The sequence below is a fragment of the Lithobates pipiens genome, unplaced genomic scaffold, assembly GCF_037356315.1.
Source record: "Lithobates pipiens isolate NorthernLeopardFrog02 unplaced genomic scaffold, aLitPip1_a1.2 Scaffold_18, whole genome shotgun sequence".
NCBI classification, from domain to species: domain Eukaryota; kingdom Metazoa; phylum Chordata; class Amphibia; order Anura; family Ranidae; genus Lithobates; species Lithobates pipiens.
In genome coordinates, this window is record NW_027507758.1 from 367,336,147 (window position 1) to 367,353,121 (window position 16,975).

Here is a 16,975-nt window from a genome sequence, read left to right on the forward strand (position 1 = left end):
CCAGGATACTTGAAGTTAGTTCAGCTTTAAATTTTTCATGAAAAGGTGAATTTACCCTTTAATGCCACGTACACATGACCAGACTTTCCAGCAGACTAAGTCCGAAGGGATTAGTCCGTCGGACAATCTGATTGTGTGTGGGCTAATCCGATATGACGCAAAGGAAGCTATTGGCTACTGGCTATTAAACTTCCTTTTTTAGTCCTGTTTATGTCATCACGTTCCAAACTAACAGACTTTCGAATGGACTTAGTCCGTTCGTGTGTGGCCAAGTCCGTTTGTTCGGAAAGTCAGTCGGGAAGACCATCTGACCTAGTCTGCCGGAAAGACAGGTAGTGTGTACGCGGCAAAAGCCTTCTAAATTATCTCAGGGCATTAAAAGAGGCCCTCTAGGTGCTGCAATCCACTTATGTACCTGGTGGAAAATTACGGAGACCTGAGTCCCCAAGAACTCAATCATATACATATTTAGACCAGCCAGAGAAGTGGTCAGACTCCAATGGTTGTTGGTGGTTCATAACCTTAATGGATGGCCTCCCTTACTAGTAGGGTGCAGAAGACGGGCCCAAGCATTCTACAACAGTGGCTGGTCAAGATTTACATAATGGAGCACCCAAGGTTTAGGCTTTCCAAGGTATGTGACCATACAACCACCAACAACAGATGGGACATGGGAGCCTATGGGTGATGTCACCGCTCCAGGCTTTACTGGCCATTGTTAAGCGTTCTCTCCTCTCCCCTGCAGCCACCACAGACTGGCTCTGGTGATAATGTGACCAGAACAGAGCTAAAAGTCCACAGGTTAGGGGGTGCAAATTACTTGCCTTGCCCTGGGTGCTGACAGCCCATGCTACGCCACTAAGACTAATAACCACTTTGTGTTGCATTACTGGCCAATGGCAGTATTAGTTAATTAACCACTTAACCACTACCCATCACAAAGCCCTCAGCACCCCCCCCCCCCCCAAGGTATTAACCAGTTTACAGGGAATGCTAATACCTGACATAAAGTTACAGATAATGTCACAATCTCCAACTCTGTTATTCAGAGGAAGTTTTGTATTCATTCTTAAAATACAAAGCTTGCTGTGAATGGCTGAGTAGTGCTAAGCTTTATTTCATTTTGTTTCAGAAGTAGGACTGGAAGTTTTCATACCACTGCCCAGGGGCGGACTGACAACTCATGGGGCCCCCTGGGCAATAGGAGATTATGGGGCCCCCAGGCAATCAGACATTATGGGGCCACACAATATACACAAACACACACACATAATATACAATCACACAGTATACACAAACATGTTTCTATTGGCTGAGAAGGTACTGGAGAGGTGGGGCAGCTATAACCTCGGGATTTTTAGACCAAAAGGATGTTGGTAAGGGACATTTCAGAGACAGATTTTTACATACTTTCCCTGGTTTTACTGAGGCTGGCAACCCTGATGGGGCCCCCTAGTGGCACGGGGCCCTCGGGCAGTGCCCGAGTGGCCCAATGGTCAGTCCGCCCCTGCCACTGCCAGAACACAGCACTGTGTACTGTATGACTGAGGCTACATACAGTTCATACAGTGCAGATAGCAGGCACATCTCTCCTCGCCACCCCCTATATGAGTAATGGATAGATTCATGCGTAGATTCAGGAGTAGCAGAATTTATTTTGGGGCGTCATCTGTGGTATACTCATGCCATGTGAGAGAAATAACCTATTACAATTACAATTTTGTGGAAGAAAAAAAAAACTTAATTTTGCAAAGAATTGTGGGGAAAAAATGACAACACCAAAAACCTCACCATGCCTCTTACTAAATACCTTGGAATGTCTACTTTCAAAAAAGGGGTCATTTGGGGGGTATTTTTACTTTACTGGCTTGTTCGGGTCACAAGAAATGAGATAGACCACCAGTACATCAGATGTGATCAATTTTGTATGATTTGCACCACAGCTTGTAGACTCTCTAACTTTCACAAAGACCAAATAATATCCACTCATTTGGGATATTTTTACCAAAGTTATGTAGCAGTATAAATTGTGGCCAAAATTCATGAAAAAAATTTTTTTTTCACCAGAGGTGATCAAATACCACCAAAAGAAGGCTCTATTTGTGGGAAAAAAAGGACAAAAAAATCATTTGGGTACAGTGTTGCATGACTGAGTAATTGTCATTCAAAGTGTGAGAGCACCGAAAGGTGAAAATTGGTCTGGGCAGGAGAGGGTGTTTAAGTGCCCAGTAGGCAAGTGGTTAAGCTGGCCATACACAGTTACTTTTCATTCAACCACTGCGATTCAGGGTCAGCATCTGAGTAGAAATCTGTCATGTTGAGGCCAACAGGCTTCTTTGCTATTGTTCCCACTTGTTGGGGAGTGTTGGGAAGATCTTGTCTCAGTTGAAGTGGAGGAGGTGTAGTATGGGGAGAAGGTATTCTGAAACCTCAGAACCAGTCAGATGGTTCCAGATTAGTCACCTACGGCAGAATGGGAAAAACAGCAGGTATTGTATATGCAATTTCCAAAGTGCATCATGGAGGGGAAGGACTCTGTAGTTATAAAGTGTAATAGAAGAGAGAACTTATTTTTACTTTGATGCTGATAGAGACCAGTTCCTGATCTTGTGCTTTCTGAATGACCTCCTATGTAGGGATGAGCTTCGTGTTCGAGTCGAACGTACGTTCGACTCGAACATTGGCTGTTCGCCCGTTCGGCGAATTCCGAACGTTTGGGCCGTTCGCGTCAAAATTCGAGTGGCGCGCGCGGACCACAATGCACTGCGGTGGCGCAGTGCATTGCTGGCTCATGATTGGCCAAGCATGCACTGTGACCCCGCATGCTTGGCCAATCGTAGCGCCAGCAGCGAGGAGAGCCATGATTGGCCACAGGCATCCTGCCTGTGGCCAATCATAGCTCAGGCTGTGTAGTGCACGCCCCACACTATATAAGGCCGCCTTTGAGGCGGCCTCGTGTAGTGTGTTAGCATCTGAAGCAGTGGGTGTTCTGTGTACCTTCAACACAGTACACACCAATCGTTTTTGGCTGATTTCCTATCTTGCTGCTGTGTAGTGGTTGTTGTCTGTGCCCTGACCGCAGTATACACCACTATATTCATCTCACCTATATAGCTAGTGATCTAGCTTTAACCACTTAACAACTGCCCATTGCCGATTAACGGCTTCAGGGCGGTTGTTTAACTCTGAGAGGCCGTTTATTAACGGCCTCCCAGAATTCTGCTCTCGCGCGCCCCCTGGGGCGCGCACTCGAGAGCATCCGTGACCGCCGGGTCCTGTGGATCACGGATCACAGTAAACGGCCGCTCGTCGCGGCCGGTTACCACGTGATCGCTCCGTCAAATGACGGAGTGATCACTTGTAAACAAACCGGCGTTATGACGCCGGTTCCTCCCTCCCCTCTCTGTACCGATCGGTACAGCGGAGGGGAAAGAGATCGGTGTCAGCAGCGATGTGGGCTGCATCTGCAGTGCCCACATTGCTGCTCACCGAATTTAACCCCTCAATTCCCTGCCAATACTCTGCAATACCAGTGCAAACTCTGCAGTACCCTGCCATTACTCTGCAGTACCCCGCCATTACTCTGCAGTACCCCGCCATTACTCTGCAGTGCAGTACCCTGCCATTACTCTGCAGTACCCTGCCATTACTCTGCAGTACCCCCCATTACTCTGCAGTACCCCCCAATACTCTGCAGTACCCCCCAATACTCTGCAGCACCCGCCATTACTCTGCAGTACCCCGCCATTACTCTGCAGTGCAGTACCCTGCCATTACTCTGCAGTACCCCCCATTACTCTGCAGTAACCCCCATTACTCTGCAGTACCCTGCCATTGCTCTGGAGTACCCCCCAATACTCTGCAGTACCCTGCTATTACTCTGTAGTACCCCGCCAATACCCCGCCAATACTCTGCAATACCCTGCCATAAATTGCCATACCCAGCCATACTCGGAGATACCCAGCCATACTCGGTGATACCCTGAAATACCCAGCCATAGACGCCCCCCACCCCTCACCGCCCTCCGGTGCTTCTACCAACTCGCCAGTACGATCAAAGCCAGAATCTTTTTTTTATTTTTTATTTCAGGCTTCCCAGCCTAGAGGTGAGATGTGGGGTCATATTGACCCCCAGATTTCACTGTAAAGAGGACCTGTCACCCCATATTCCTATTACAAGGGATGTTTACATTCCTTGTAATAGGAATAAAAGTGATCAAAAATATATTTTTGGGGAAAAAAATGTCAAACTAAAATAAAGTAAAATGAACAATAAAAAATAAAAATTTTTTTTAAAGCGCCCATGTCCCCATGTGCTCGCATGCAGAAGCGAACGCATGCGTAAGCCCCGCCCACATATGAAATCGGTGTTCAAACCACACATGTGAGGTATCGCCGAGAACGTTAGAGCGAGAGCAATAATTCTAGTCCTAGACCTCCTCTGCAACTCAAAACATGTAACCAGTAAAAAAAAATTTAAGCGTCGCCTATGGGGATTTTTTAAGTAGCGACGTTTGGCGCCATTCCACGGGCATGTGCAATTTTGAAGAGTGACATGTTTGATATCTATTTACTCAGCATAACTTCATCTTTCACTTTATGCAAACATTGGGCTAACTTTACTGTTTTTTTTGTTTGTTTTTTAAGCACAAAACTGTTTTTTCCCCCCAAAAAACGCGTTTGAAAAATTGCTGTGCAAATACCGTGTGAGATAAAAATTTGCAACGACCACCATTGTATTCTCCAGGGCCTTTTGGTATGCATATGCTGTGTGTGTGAAATAACCTGATAATATGACAATTTTGTGAAAAAAAAAAAAAAAAAGGAAATAGGCCGTCAGTACTTCAGGTGTGATCAATTTTCAGATATTGGCACCATAGCTTGTGGACTCTATAACTTTCACAAAGACCAAATAATATCCACCAATTTGTACTTATTTTTACCAAAGATATGTAGTAGTATGAATTTTGGCCAAAATTTATGAAGAAAAAATTACTAATCTGCTAAATTTTATAACAGAAACGAAGAAAAATTAATTTTTTCGCAGAATTTTCGGTCTTTTTTCTTTTATAGCACAAAAAAAAAAAAACTGAGAGGTGATTAAATACCACCAAAAGAAAGCTCTATTTGTGTGAAAAAAGGACAAACATTTCCTATAGGTCCAGTGTTGCATGACTGAGTAATTGTCATTCAAAATGTGAGGGCACCGAAAGCTGAAAATTGGTCTGGTTATTAAGGGTGTTTAAGTGCCCAGTGGTCAAGTGGTTAATAATAGAGCTTGCAGTCAGTAGTGTTAGGAGATAGTGCGTGCTGTCTGCGTGCTCTATACCCAGTACATACCGCTATAATATAGGGCAGGCCCCTACTTTCAAACATCCAACTTACAAACATCTCCTACTTGCAAACGCAAGGACACAGCAGCAAGTGAGATGAAAAAAGATGGACGACAAAACAAATTATACAGGGGTGATAACCCTTCCCTATGTTTTCCAAAAAGCTTAAAAATAGTTTGTTTGACTGGAGCTACACTTTAAAAATGTACCGGTTGAAAATTACAAACAGATTCAACTTAACACAACAAACCTACACAGTCCCTGTCTTGTTTGCACCGCCTGTATACTGCTGTTCTGAGTATATAGGGCCTGGGGGCCACACGCATTTCCTTTTTTTAATATGGGTACGGGGTTCCCCTTAATATGCGTACAAGACCCAAATAGGCTGGTAATGGGCAGGGAGGGCTACCCATGCCATTTTTCTGAATGATTTTCAACCATATTGCAGGAACCAGATATAACATTAAAACCGCAAGCAGTTTTAAATGGTGTTATTTCCGTTTAATGTCATTTTGTGCAGGGACTGTTCCAAACACGGGAAACACGTGGCACTTCACAGGCATACTACAGACACCCCCCAGGCACCATATTTAAAGGAATATTTCACCTTTTTTTTCACTTTAATCGTCATTAAAATCAGTGCTCCCGCCAAAACGGCAGTTTTTAAAACTTTTTTTTGCAGTGACCCATGTCCCCTGAGGCAGGAGGCAGGTCCCCAAACCCTTTTTAGGACATTATCTTGCATATTAGCCGTTAAAATTAGCACTTTCCATTTCGAACGTTCGAGTCCCATAGACTTCAATGGGGTTCTAACGTTCGTTTCGAACGCGGGGGTCGTTCGCAAGTTCTGGTGCGAACCGAACCGGGGGGTGTTCGGCTCATCCCTACTCCTATGTATTTCAGCTGGAAGCTTGTGAAGTAGCAGATAATATCTCTAGGACAGGTGTCTCCAAACTATGACCCTCCAGTTGTTCTGGAACTACAATTCCCATCATGCCTAGTTATGTCTTTGAATGTCATCGTTTTACAATGCCTCATGGGACGTTTAGTTCCACAACAGCTGGAGGGCCGTAGTTTGGGGATCCGTGCTCTAGGAGGATCAGAATCCCTCCAGCAAGGTTCTCAGGGCACTGTGGGCCCTCACCAGCTCTATGGGAGATCCTTTCCGGCACTCCAGCAAATTGCTGAATATTGACTGCAGCACCGAGTCAATTTGATCCAGTTTAATCGTCTAAAGGATACCTTGAATCTTCTGAAGCCTTCTTTTGATCACAGTTGTCAAGATCTTCAAGGTGTCATTGCATCTCCAGTAGATGTGAGCTGTGCAGCTCAGAGTTGTCATTCACCTGCACTCTCTGCATTTTGAAGCCTTGTGGCATGAAAATCCTATTTAATGTCAGACTGAAGCTGAGGTAGTTTTAATATTAATGGCCATTGCAAGTCATTCATACGTGGTATTCATTTAATCTATGCAAAAACTATGTTGTTGCTACCCTAGTCTGTACATGTTGGTCTGGAAAGATGGAGGGTAGTGAGGTCTGATCTGGAGACATATCTACATACCTCCCAACTTTTTGAGATGGGAATGAGGGACACCTATCAGCAAAAGTATGCAAGTATGGGACACACCCCTTGTCACGCCCCCTTTAACCACTTTTAGACCGGACCATTTTGCTTGTCAATGACCAAAGGTCTTTTTACAATTTGGCACTGCGCTGCTTTAACTGGTAATTGCGCGGTCATGCAATGTTGTACCCAAACAAAATTTGCGTCCTTTTTTTCCCACAAATAGAGCTTTCTTTTAAAGGTATTTGACTGACTCTGCGATTTTTATTTTTTGCGATATAAACGTAAAAAGACGGCAAATTTTGAAAAAAAATGATATTTTCTACTTTTTGTTATTAGAAAAATCCAATAAACTCAATTTTAGTCATACATTTAGGCCAAAATGTATTCAGCCACATGTCTTTGGTAAAAAAAAAGTCAATAACTGTATATTTATTGGTTTGCGCAAAAGTTGTCACATCTACAAACTAAGGTACGTTTTCTGGAATTTGGCAGGACAGTACAAAACCCCCCCAAATGACCCCATTTTGGAAAGTAGACACCCTAAGGAAATTGATAAGAGGCATGTTGAGCCCATTGAATATTTTATTTTATTTTATTTATTTTTTACACAAAGTTGTCACTAAATGATATATTGCTCACACATGCCATGGTTATATGTGGAATTGTACCCCAAAATACATTCTGCTGCTTCTCCTGAGTACGGGGATACCACATGTGGTCGACTTTTTGGAAGCCTAGCCGCGTACGGGGCCCCGAAAACCAAGCACCGCCTTCAGGATTTCTAAGGGCATACATTTGTAATTTCACTCCTCACTACCTATCACAGTTTTGAAGGCCATAAAATTCCAAGATGGCACAAAACACCCACAAATGACCCCATTTTAGAAAGTAGACACCCCAAGCTATTTGCTGAGAGGCATGTTGAGTCCATGGAATATTTTATATTTTGCCACAAGTTGCGGGAAAGTTACAAACTTTTATTTATTTATTTATTTTTTCACAAAGTTGTCACTAAATGATATATTGCTCACACATGCTATGGGCATATGTGAAATGACACCCCAAAATAAATTCTGCTGCTTCTCCTGACTACGGGGATACCACATATGTGGGACTTTTTGGGAGCCTAGCCGCGTACGGGGCCCTGAAAACCAAGCACCGCCTTCAGACTTTCTAAGGGCGTACATTTTTGACTTCACTCCTCACTACCTATTACAGTTTTGAAGGCCATAAAATGCCAAGATGGCACAAAACCCCCACAAATGACCCCATTTTAGAAAGTAGACACCCCAAGCTATTTGTTGAGAGGCAAGTTGAGTCCATGGAATATTTTATATTTTGCCACAAGTTGCGGGAATATTACAAACTTTTTTTTCTTTTTTTTTCACAAAGTTGTCACTAAATGATATATTGCTCACACATGCCATGGGCATATGTGAAATGACACCCCAAAATAAATTTTTCTACTTCTCCTGAGTACGGGGATACCACATGTGTGGGATTTTTTGGGAGCCTAGCCGCGTACGGGGCCCCGAAAACCAAGCACTGCCTTCAGGATTTCTAAGGGTGTAAATTTTTGATTTTACTCCGCACTACCTATCGCAGTTTTGAAGGCCATAAAATGCCAAGATGGCACAAACCCCCCCCCCCAAATGACCCCATTTTGGAAAGTAGACACCCCTAAATTTAGGGGTACACTAGTGAGACTCACAGGTAAAAAAGCACCTAGGCTGTCAGCGACTGTATCAAAACGCTACAAAAAAAACTGTTAGCGATCGCAGGGATCAGGCCTGGCTCTGCGAACGCTGCAGTTATGTGTGTTGTGTTTTGTAAGTGACAGTGATCGATCGATACTGCACTTGGGTGGGCTGGGCTGGGCTGGGCTTGGCGGAGGGGCTAAACGCAGGTGCTAGCAGGTATCTGGGCTGATCCCACTTTCAATGCGTTTTGGGAAACCTAAACTGCTGGCGACGCTAATATAGATCTGATCAGATACTATATTACTAAGGAAGGTGTATGCTTTGTGCGTGGGTGTTAGCGGTACTGGCACTAACCTGACGCTGCCTGGGGCGACGCAGACCTTATCTGACCCTCAAACTTATATCACCCGCCGGGTGATCAGGGGTTAAACCTTTATTAGGTAATAAATGGCGGGTGCCCTGAAACTATAAAAAATAACTAACCAACCAGCGTCACCTGTAACAGTTATATGGTGATCACTGGTGAAAGGGTTAACTAGGGGGCAATCAGGGGGCTTTATGCGGTAGTATATGGGGGTCCCTGGCGCTATAAAAAGCTGCGGCGAACCTAAATACCTACCTGCCTAACTAGCGTCACCTGTGACACTAATACAGCGATCAGAAAAACGATCGCTTATTAGGCTGGGTTCACACTGGAGCGATGCGGGAACGCCACGAATCACACTGCCCTATGCGAACTGCTGGGAGTGTCAGTGAAATGTTAATGACACCCCCAGATCAGTTCGCATATCGCAGTGCGATCTGCAAACTCGGATAGGAATCAGATCGCATGGTGTGAACACCCATGCGATCCGATTCTGCTGCGGACCAAAAAAAGGGTCCCGTGCGAGTTTGCGGCGTGTGCGGCGGGTGCGGCGGGTGCGATGCGAATTCAGCCATACTATCTGTATGGCTGAACTCGAATCGCACAGAGATCGGATGTGATTTGCACTGCAGTGCGGTGCGAATCACATCCGTTCTCATAAACCGCTGCAATGTGAACCCAGCCTTAGTGACACTGGCGACGGGGGGGTGATCATGGGGTTAAACCTTTATTGGGGGGGTTAGGGGGGTACCCTAGAACTAAAGGGGGCTAACCCTAACTGCCCTAACAGTTTTTACAGTCACAAATGACACCAATGCAAAAAAAAAAAAAAATGCAATTGGTGTCACTGTGACTGGGGGGGGCAGGGTGATTGGGGGGGTGATCGGGGGGTGAAGGGGGGTGAGAGTGTGCCTGGCATGTTCTACTGTGTAGTGTCGTGTTGGTGCAACTCACCGATCCCCTCTCCTCGGTGCCGGAACGAAAAATACCGACACGGAGGAGAGATTACATCACTTCCTCTGCCTGTGTTTACATTACAGGAGAGGAAGTGATGTCACGCTGCACTTCCATTCGTCAGGAGCGATCGCGAGGGGGCGGCCATTCGTTCATGGCCACCCCCTCGCGATCGCTCCTGACGAATGGAAGTGCAGCGTGACATCACTTCCTCTCCTGTATCCTCCTCATCCCGGATCGCTCCTGAACGGATTCCGACCGCCGCTGGCACCGGGGGGGGGGGGGCATGTACATGTACGCCCATATGCCTGCCCGTGCCATTCTGTCGACGTACATCGTCGTGCGGCGGTCGGCAACTGGTTAAAGGAGAATTGTACAAAAAAAACATGATTGGTTAAAACCACAAGTCCTTTTTTTTTTACCACTACTATTCCTTTATATTGGCTTTTAGAATTTACAAATGCAGAAATTTACAAATCAGATGAAAGGTTTGCCACTGAAAAACACTGTTTGATAGATAAAAAGTGCATTTTATATACATCGATAGATCAGACCAAAATGAGGGACAAATGAGGAAGAATTAGGGACAGAGGGACATTGCTCCAAATCAGGGACAGTCCTTTCGAAATCAGGGACAGTTGGGATCTATGTATCTATGGCCACCCAGGTTTGCCAGCAGAACAGGATCAGAAGATATTTGCATAACTGGTATTGCTGGAACCTGCCAATTTTCTCTATGGTAAAATGTTTTGTTATTTTTGCTACCTGTGGTATAGACTTCTCACCATGGCTCAGGGAGTTCAAGTACAGCCATTCCTCCCGTTGGCCATATTTTGCACATATTAATAAGAACTAATCACTGTTTCACATTGCTTTAATGTTCTTAGCAGCACATCTAGTGGTTAAAGTTAGTGCTAGCATTCTTTCTGTGAAAGATAGCACAGACAAAACTAGGTGCATATAATGCTGACCAAAAAATAGGCATTTTTTTTATCTACTACGACTTATGCCCATTTCCATAGTGATTTTCAGACATCCAGCATACCCTTGTTCTAGGTTATTAGTATACTCCTCATCTACTGATCCTTTCTTGAATGCTGCCTCACTAGCAAAAAGCTGAAAAATGAAGATAGACTGAGGTCAGATCAACCTCCCACAATGTTCTTCACCATTAAAACTTACAAAATATACTGAGTATATTTTTTTTACTGACAATCTTAAATATCACAGAAGCTCATAATAAATATGAAAACAATCAAAATGAAACAGTCCTTGTAAACAGGAGCTGTCCTTGTCAGCAAGTAGGAAGTGGTGAAACTTGTAAAGGAAGTTCTGTTTTGGGTGGAAATAGTGTGTATCAGTGGCAGAACTACCAGGGTCATAAAGGTTGCACTTGCGAATGGGCCCTGGCATTGTGCCACTGTGGGGGGACCAAGAAGTTGTTTACCTCAGCACTCTGACCTAAGAGCGTCTCTCTCATACAGCCCAGAGCCTGCACTGACAGTTCTCCCTCTCTTGCACAGATGGGAGAGGAGAGAGCCAATCTGCTCCTTCTCCTTCCGTCCCTCTCCTCCCGTGTGTGCAACACGGGAATTGTAAAGCTCAGTAGCTGAATTTGATCATTCAGCTGCTGGGTTTCACACCGGCCACAGTGCACACACAGGAGTAGAGGGGCAGGAGGACAAGGAGCAGATCGGCTCTCCTCTCTCACCGGTAGGAGGGAAGAGGAAGTGTCAGTGCAGGCTCTGACCTGTATAAGAGAGATGCTCTCAGTGCAGAATGCTGCTGAGGAAACACTGATAGGTGACATTGATGAACACTGATAGGTGGCACTTTTGGGTGGTACTGATGGGTGGCACTGATAGGAAACATTGATGAGCACTGATAGGTGGCACTGATGTGTACTGATAGGCAGCATTGATGGGCACTGATAGGCAGCACTGATAATTGGCATTGATGAGCACTGATAGGTGGCACTGATGGGCACTGATAGGCAGCAGTGATGGGGGCTGCCCTGATAATCAGGGCACTAATGATCAGAACTCTGATTATCAGTGTAAAACAATGTACTGACAGTCTTGCCAGTTAACCACTTAAGGACCAGGCCTCTTTTTCGGACTTGGTGTTTCCATGTTTAAAACAGTTTTTTTTGCTAGAAAATTACTTAGAACCCCCAAACATTTTATATTGTTTTTTTTCTAACACCCTAGAGAATAAAATGGCGGTCATTGAAATACTTTTTTTCACACCGTATTTGCGCAGCGGTCTTAGAAGCGCACTTTTTTTGGAAAAAAATCACTTTTTTGAATAAAAAAATAAGACAACAGTAAAATTAGCCCAATTTTTTTTTATACTGTGAAAGATAATGGTATGCCGAGTAAATTGATACCCAACATGTCACGCTTCAAAATTGCGCCCATCTCCATAAGCGACATTTAAAAAATTCTACAGGTTGCATTTTTTGCGTTACAGAGGAGGTCTAGGGCTAGAATTATTGCTCTCGCTCTACCGATCGCGGCGATACCTCACATATGTGGTTTGACCACCGTTTTCATATGCGGGCGCTACTCACATATGCGCTCGCTTCTGTGCGCAAGCTCGTCGTAACGGGGTGTTTTTAAAAAAAAAATTTTTTTTCTTATTTATTTTAATTTATTTTATTTATTTTTACACTTTTTAAAAAAAATAAAATAAAATGGATCACTTTTATTCCTATTACAAGGAATGTAAACATTCCTTGTAATAGAAAAAAGCATGACAGGTCCTCTTAAATATGAGATCTGGGGTCAAAAGGTCCTCAGATCTCATATTTGGGCTAAAATGCAAAAAAAAAAAGAAAATCTGACATTTAAAAAAAAATATATACCTTTAAGAGGTATGGGCGGAAGTGACGTTTTGACGTCACTTCCGCCCTCCTATGGTATAGAGACGAGTGGGGGCCATCTTAGCCTCACTTGTCTCTATGCCCAGCAGACTGAAGGACCTGATCGCCTCCGCCGCTACCGACGGCTCCGGTAAGCGGCGGAAGGTGCGGGAGGGCGGCGGGAGGGGGGTGGCACCTCTCCCGCCGCCGATAGCGGTGATCTCGCGGCGAATCCGCCGCGGAGACCACCGTTATCGTACAGCCGACCGCCGCCTGAAGAGATGGACACCTCGGTTGTGGCAGCAGCTGCTGCCGTTACCGAGATATCCCTCTTCAAAAAATGGACGTACATCGTCGTGCGGCGGTCGGCAAGTGGTTAATAACTCTATTTTCAACAGACACAGCGTGGGAGGAACGGACTGCCAAAAACCGGCAAGTCTGTTTACATGTGATCAGCGGAATGGCCCTTTGCCATGATCTGTGTTGAGCTGTGTCTGAGGGACACAGCAGGCACAGAACGTAATAGATGAGTGCCCCAGGGGACACGCGGGAGGCCGGGTTCTAGGAGAATGTCCATGGATGCCCTCCCAGAACTGGAAGCCCAGGGCTTGGATGGAAGGGGGGAGTCAGGGGGGCCCTTCATGGCTTCTTGCACCGGGGCCCTGAAGGTTCTAGTTATGCCTCTGGTATGTATACAGCTTACTTGTTTATCATTCAATGAATATATCAAATGGATCGAACATTAGGGTGCGGCTTTTATCATTTGATTTCCCAATATTTAACAGTGTTTTAATTTATTAGCATAAACAGAGGTGTAACTAGATCCTTCAGGGCCCCAGTGCAAGAAACCATGAAGGGCCCCCCTAAACCCCCTTCCATCCAAGCCCTGGGCTTCCAGTTCTAGGAAGGTGTCCATGGACATCCTCCCAGAACCCTGCGGGGGGGGGGGGGGTGATTGTCAGTGCAGGGTCTGAGCCTTATGAGAGATACACTCTCAGCTCAGAGCCCTGCAGCAAGCAACCCCACTGGGGCCTCCCTAAACTGGCGGAACAGTAGGGCAGCTTAGCCCCCTTTTCACAGCTCTCACCCACTCGTGTCCCAGATCCCGGATCGGATGTCCAGCTCAGGGATGTCTCACACTTGGGAGCAGTGGGTTGCTTGACATGCCATGATGTCAAGATTTGTTCCCGAGTAGCTCAGTGTGGAGCTGGAAGAGAGGGGCCCGGGAGCAGCAGAGGGAAGCTGGATAGCAGGGGCGACGAGGTGGAAACATATAGAGGAATCGATTCCTGCCTCCTGCAGCCGCTGAATGCCTGCGGTAGGGAAAGGAGGAGAAGCAGGCATTCAGCAGCTGAAGGAAGGGGGGATTGATTCCGCTATATGCCGCCCCTCTTATTGAGCTGTACAGGGGGGGCCTCATGGGCAAGTGCGACCCTTGCGACCCCTGTAGCTATGCCCCTAAGCGTAAAATCTAACAATACTCAACAATAAGTAATCTGCCTTTCTTAAATAATTAAAATTAATGGTTTTATTGGCTGCCTTGAATGTTCTGCATGTCTCCCAATACCACTTGGAAAAGAGGGACCCCTAAAGAAGAAACAAATAGGATGCAGAGCACTCAGCATGCCATGCAAAAATAGATCATGGCTAGATTGTGCTAAATATTGTCTATGGCTTAAAGAGGCATTGTAAAATATAGTCTGAGCCTACTTATAGCTTACACTGTACACAGTCCTTTCATCTACATTAATTACTGTGCTATAAGTGACAGTCTCACAGACACATATAAATCTAAAGGATCATTTCAATAGAATAAAATAGAATATAGATAGGAAGCCGTCAGTTTAAGATCTAATTATACAAAAAAATGCTGTGCCAATGTTTCAGCATTTGTGCAAAACTCACTAATAATACACGTAATGTTTGTAATATGTGTGAAATGCCAGTTTTTATTTGTCCCCTTTCACAGGGTGAATGTAACATTCCTTAACATTAGATCCTAAGAGAAAGAGCCTTAAGAACATTCGATCATAAAAGTTACAGAACATTCAACCAAGAGACAGACACTGTAGGTTAAGACCATTTGACCAAAAGAAGAAAAAAGTTGATACGGAGACCATTAGGCCACTAGGGTGAATTGGATGCGGGTTTCCCTACATCCGATTTGCATGACAGGAGATTGTGACTGGCTCTCTATGAAGCCGGTTCACACATCTCCATGGCAGCTGCAGAGTGAATTGCACAGGAGTTCCCTGTGCATCTTTGGCTCAGTTTCACGTCCGGATTCAGGCAAAAATTTGGCCCTGATTCGTCCTTGAAACAGAAAACAGGGACACACCGGACACCTGCTGCAAGCTGCATCCGGCAGCAGTGTGAACCCAGCCATACACTGTGTATAAAGTGTATGGACATTCCTGTTCTCACCACTGACAGCGTAATGAATCAACTACTGTATAGAGTGAACTTCTATACAGAATTGATACAATGTTGAAGAGACAGAGCGCTATTTTATTTCCTGCATTATTACCTCTGTTGATCAATTGTTCTTAACCTACAGTGTCAGGATATTTTGTCCATAGGTTAATGTTCTTGAGACTATTTTTCTCTTGGGATCGAGTGTTTGGGAATGTTACATTTGCCCTACAAAAGACAAGACAACACATTGAAACTGACATTTAACACTTATTACAAACATTATATTTATCATTCGAGACTTTTGCACGAATGATAGGACATTTGCACAGCTATTTTTTTTTTATAAATAGACCCCTTTCTCTAAACCTTCATTAAAGAAGAATTGCAATAAAATACTTGCAAACTACACCCCAACGATCACTTGCTGAGAAAAAAAAAAGCAGAAGCTAGGTCTATATAACATTCTTCATAGTTCATAGAGCATAATAGTCAAGACTGCACTGTACAACATAGATTGTATACCTTACCTGTATCACATGCAAGGTTGTAGTCCGGGCAGCAGTCCCCATTGGAGGTGCAGTACTGATCACAGTAGCAATCTACTCTCCTACATGCACTGGACAATCCTTTGCAGCATATTGGTGGATTTGTAGTACATCGTCCTAGTTACAAGACACACAATTTACTGTGATAAAAACTTCATCAACATTTGCAAATGATTGTCTATATATAATTTGTTACAATGACATTGTTGGGACCCATATTGACTCTTTTCCCTGACAACCAATATTATTATTTTTTTCTGCAAGGGTTGTAAAAGAAAAAAGGTTATTTTTCTGTGAAGAAAAGGATATGATCCGTTATCTATTATAGAGATTTTCTCAAACATTGGAAAAGCTCTGAGTACAGTAAGAAGCACTCCGATGTTCACTAATTACTATATTGAATAATTGAATCGGTGCACTGCCTAATTGCTGGCAATGGTGCTCAATCTTCTTAAACTAATATTAAGTTCTGTAGGTTCATTGCAGATTCTATGATCATTATAGATACAAATGTAATCTGTAATTTTAAACACCCATACGTTCTCTACTGGGTCTGCAGTAGAGTAGGTGCCCGCAACAAGTTAAAGAACTGCCATCCAGTACACATCCCTGGCATCCTGCATAATATGCAATCTATACAGGTGCATCTCATAAAATTAGAATACCATCAAAAAGTTAATTTTTTTCTGTAATTTAATTAAAAAAGTAAAACTCATATATTTTATATAGATGCGTTACACACAGAGTGATATATTTCAAGCATTTCTTTCTTTTAATTTTGATGAGCATGCCTTACAGCTAGTGAAAACCCAAAATTCAGTATCTCCGAAAATTTGAATATTACCAATGAATAAAAAGGTTTTTAATACAGAAATGTTGGTTTACTGAAAAGTATGTCCATGTACAGTGTAGTTTGCATGATCCATGATCATTAAAACAGATATTGGTACTTTTGCCAGTGTGGGCAGGTGCCAGGTCTGGCTGGAAAATGAAATCAGCATCTCCATAAAGCTGGTCAGCAGAGGGAAGCATAAAGTACTACTACTGTAGAATTTCCTTGTAGAGGGCTGCGCTGACTTTGGACTTAATAAAACACAGTGGACCAACACCTGCTGATGACACGGCTCCCCAAATCATCACTGACTGTGGAAACTTCACACTGGACCTTATGCAACTTGGATTCTGTGCCTCTCCACTCTTCCTCCAGACTCTGGGACCTTGATTTCCAAAGG

General features: G+C 44.2%; 1 protein-coding gene across 2 annotated transcripts in view; it reads right to left on the reverse strand.

The window, feature by feature from the left end:
• Nucleotides 1-16,975, reverse strand: part of LOC143988220 (uncharacterized) — an 81,035-nt gene that overhangs the window by 59,014 nt on the left and 5,046 nt on the right. For both annotated transcript variants that reach the window (XM_077487617.1, XM_077487616.1), the window contains exon 2: nucleotides 15,726-15,860. In XM_077487617.1, coding sequence (XP_077343743.1) covers nucleotides 15,726-15,860 — 135 coding nt within the window. The remainder of the gene's footprint in view (nucleotides 1-15,725; nucleotides 15,861-16,975) is intronic.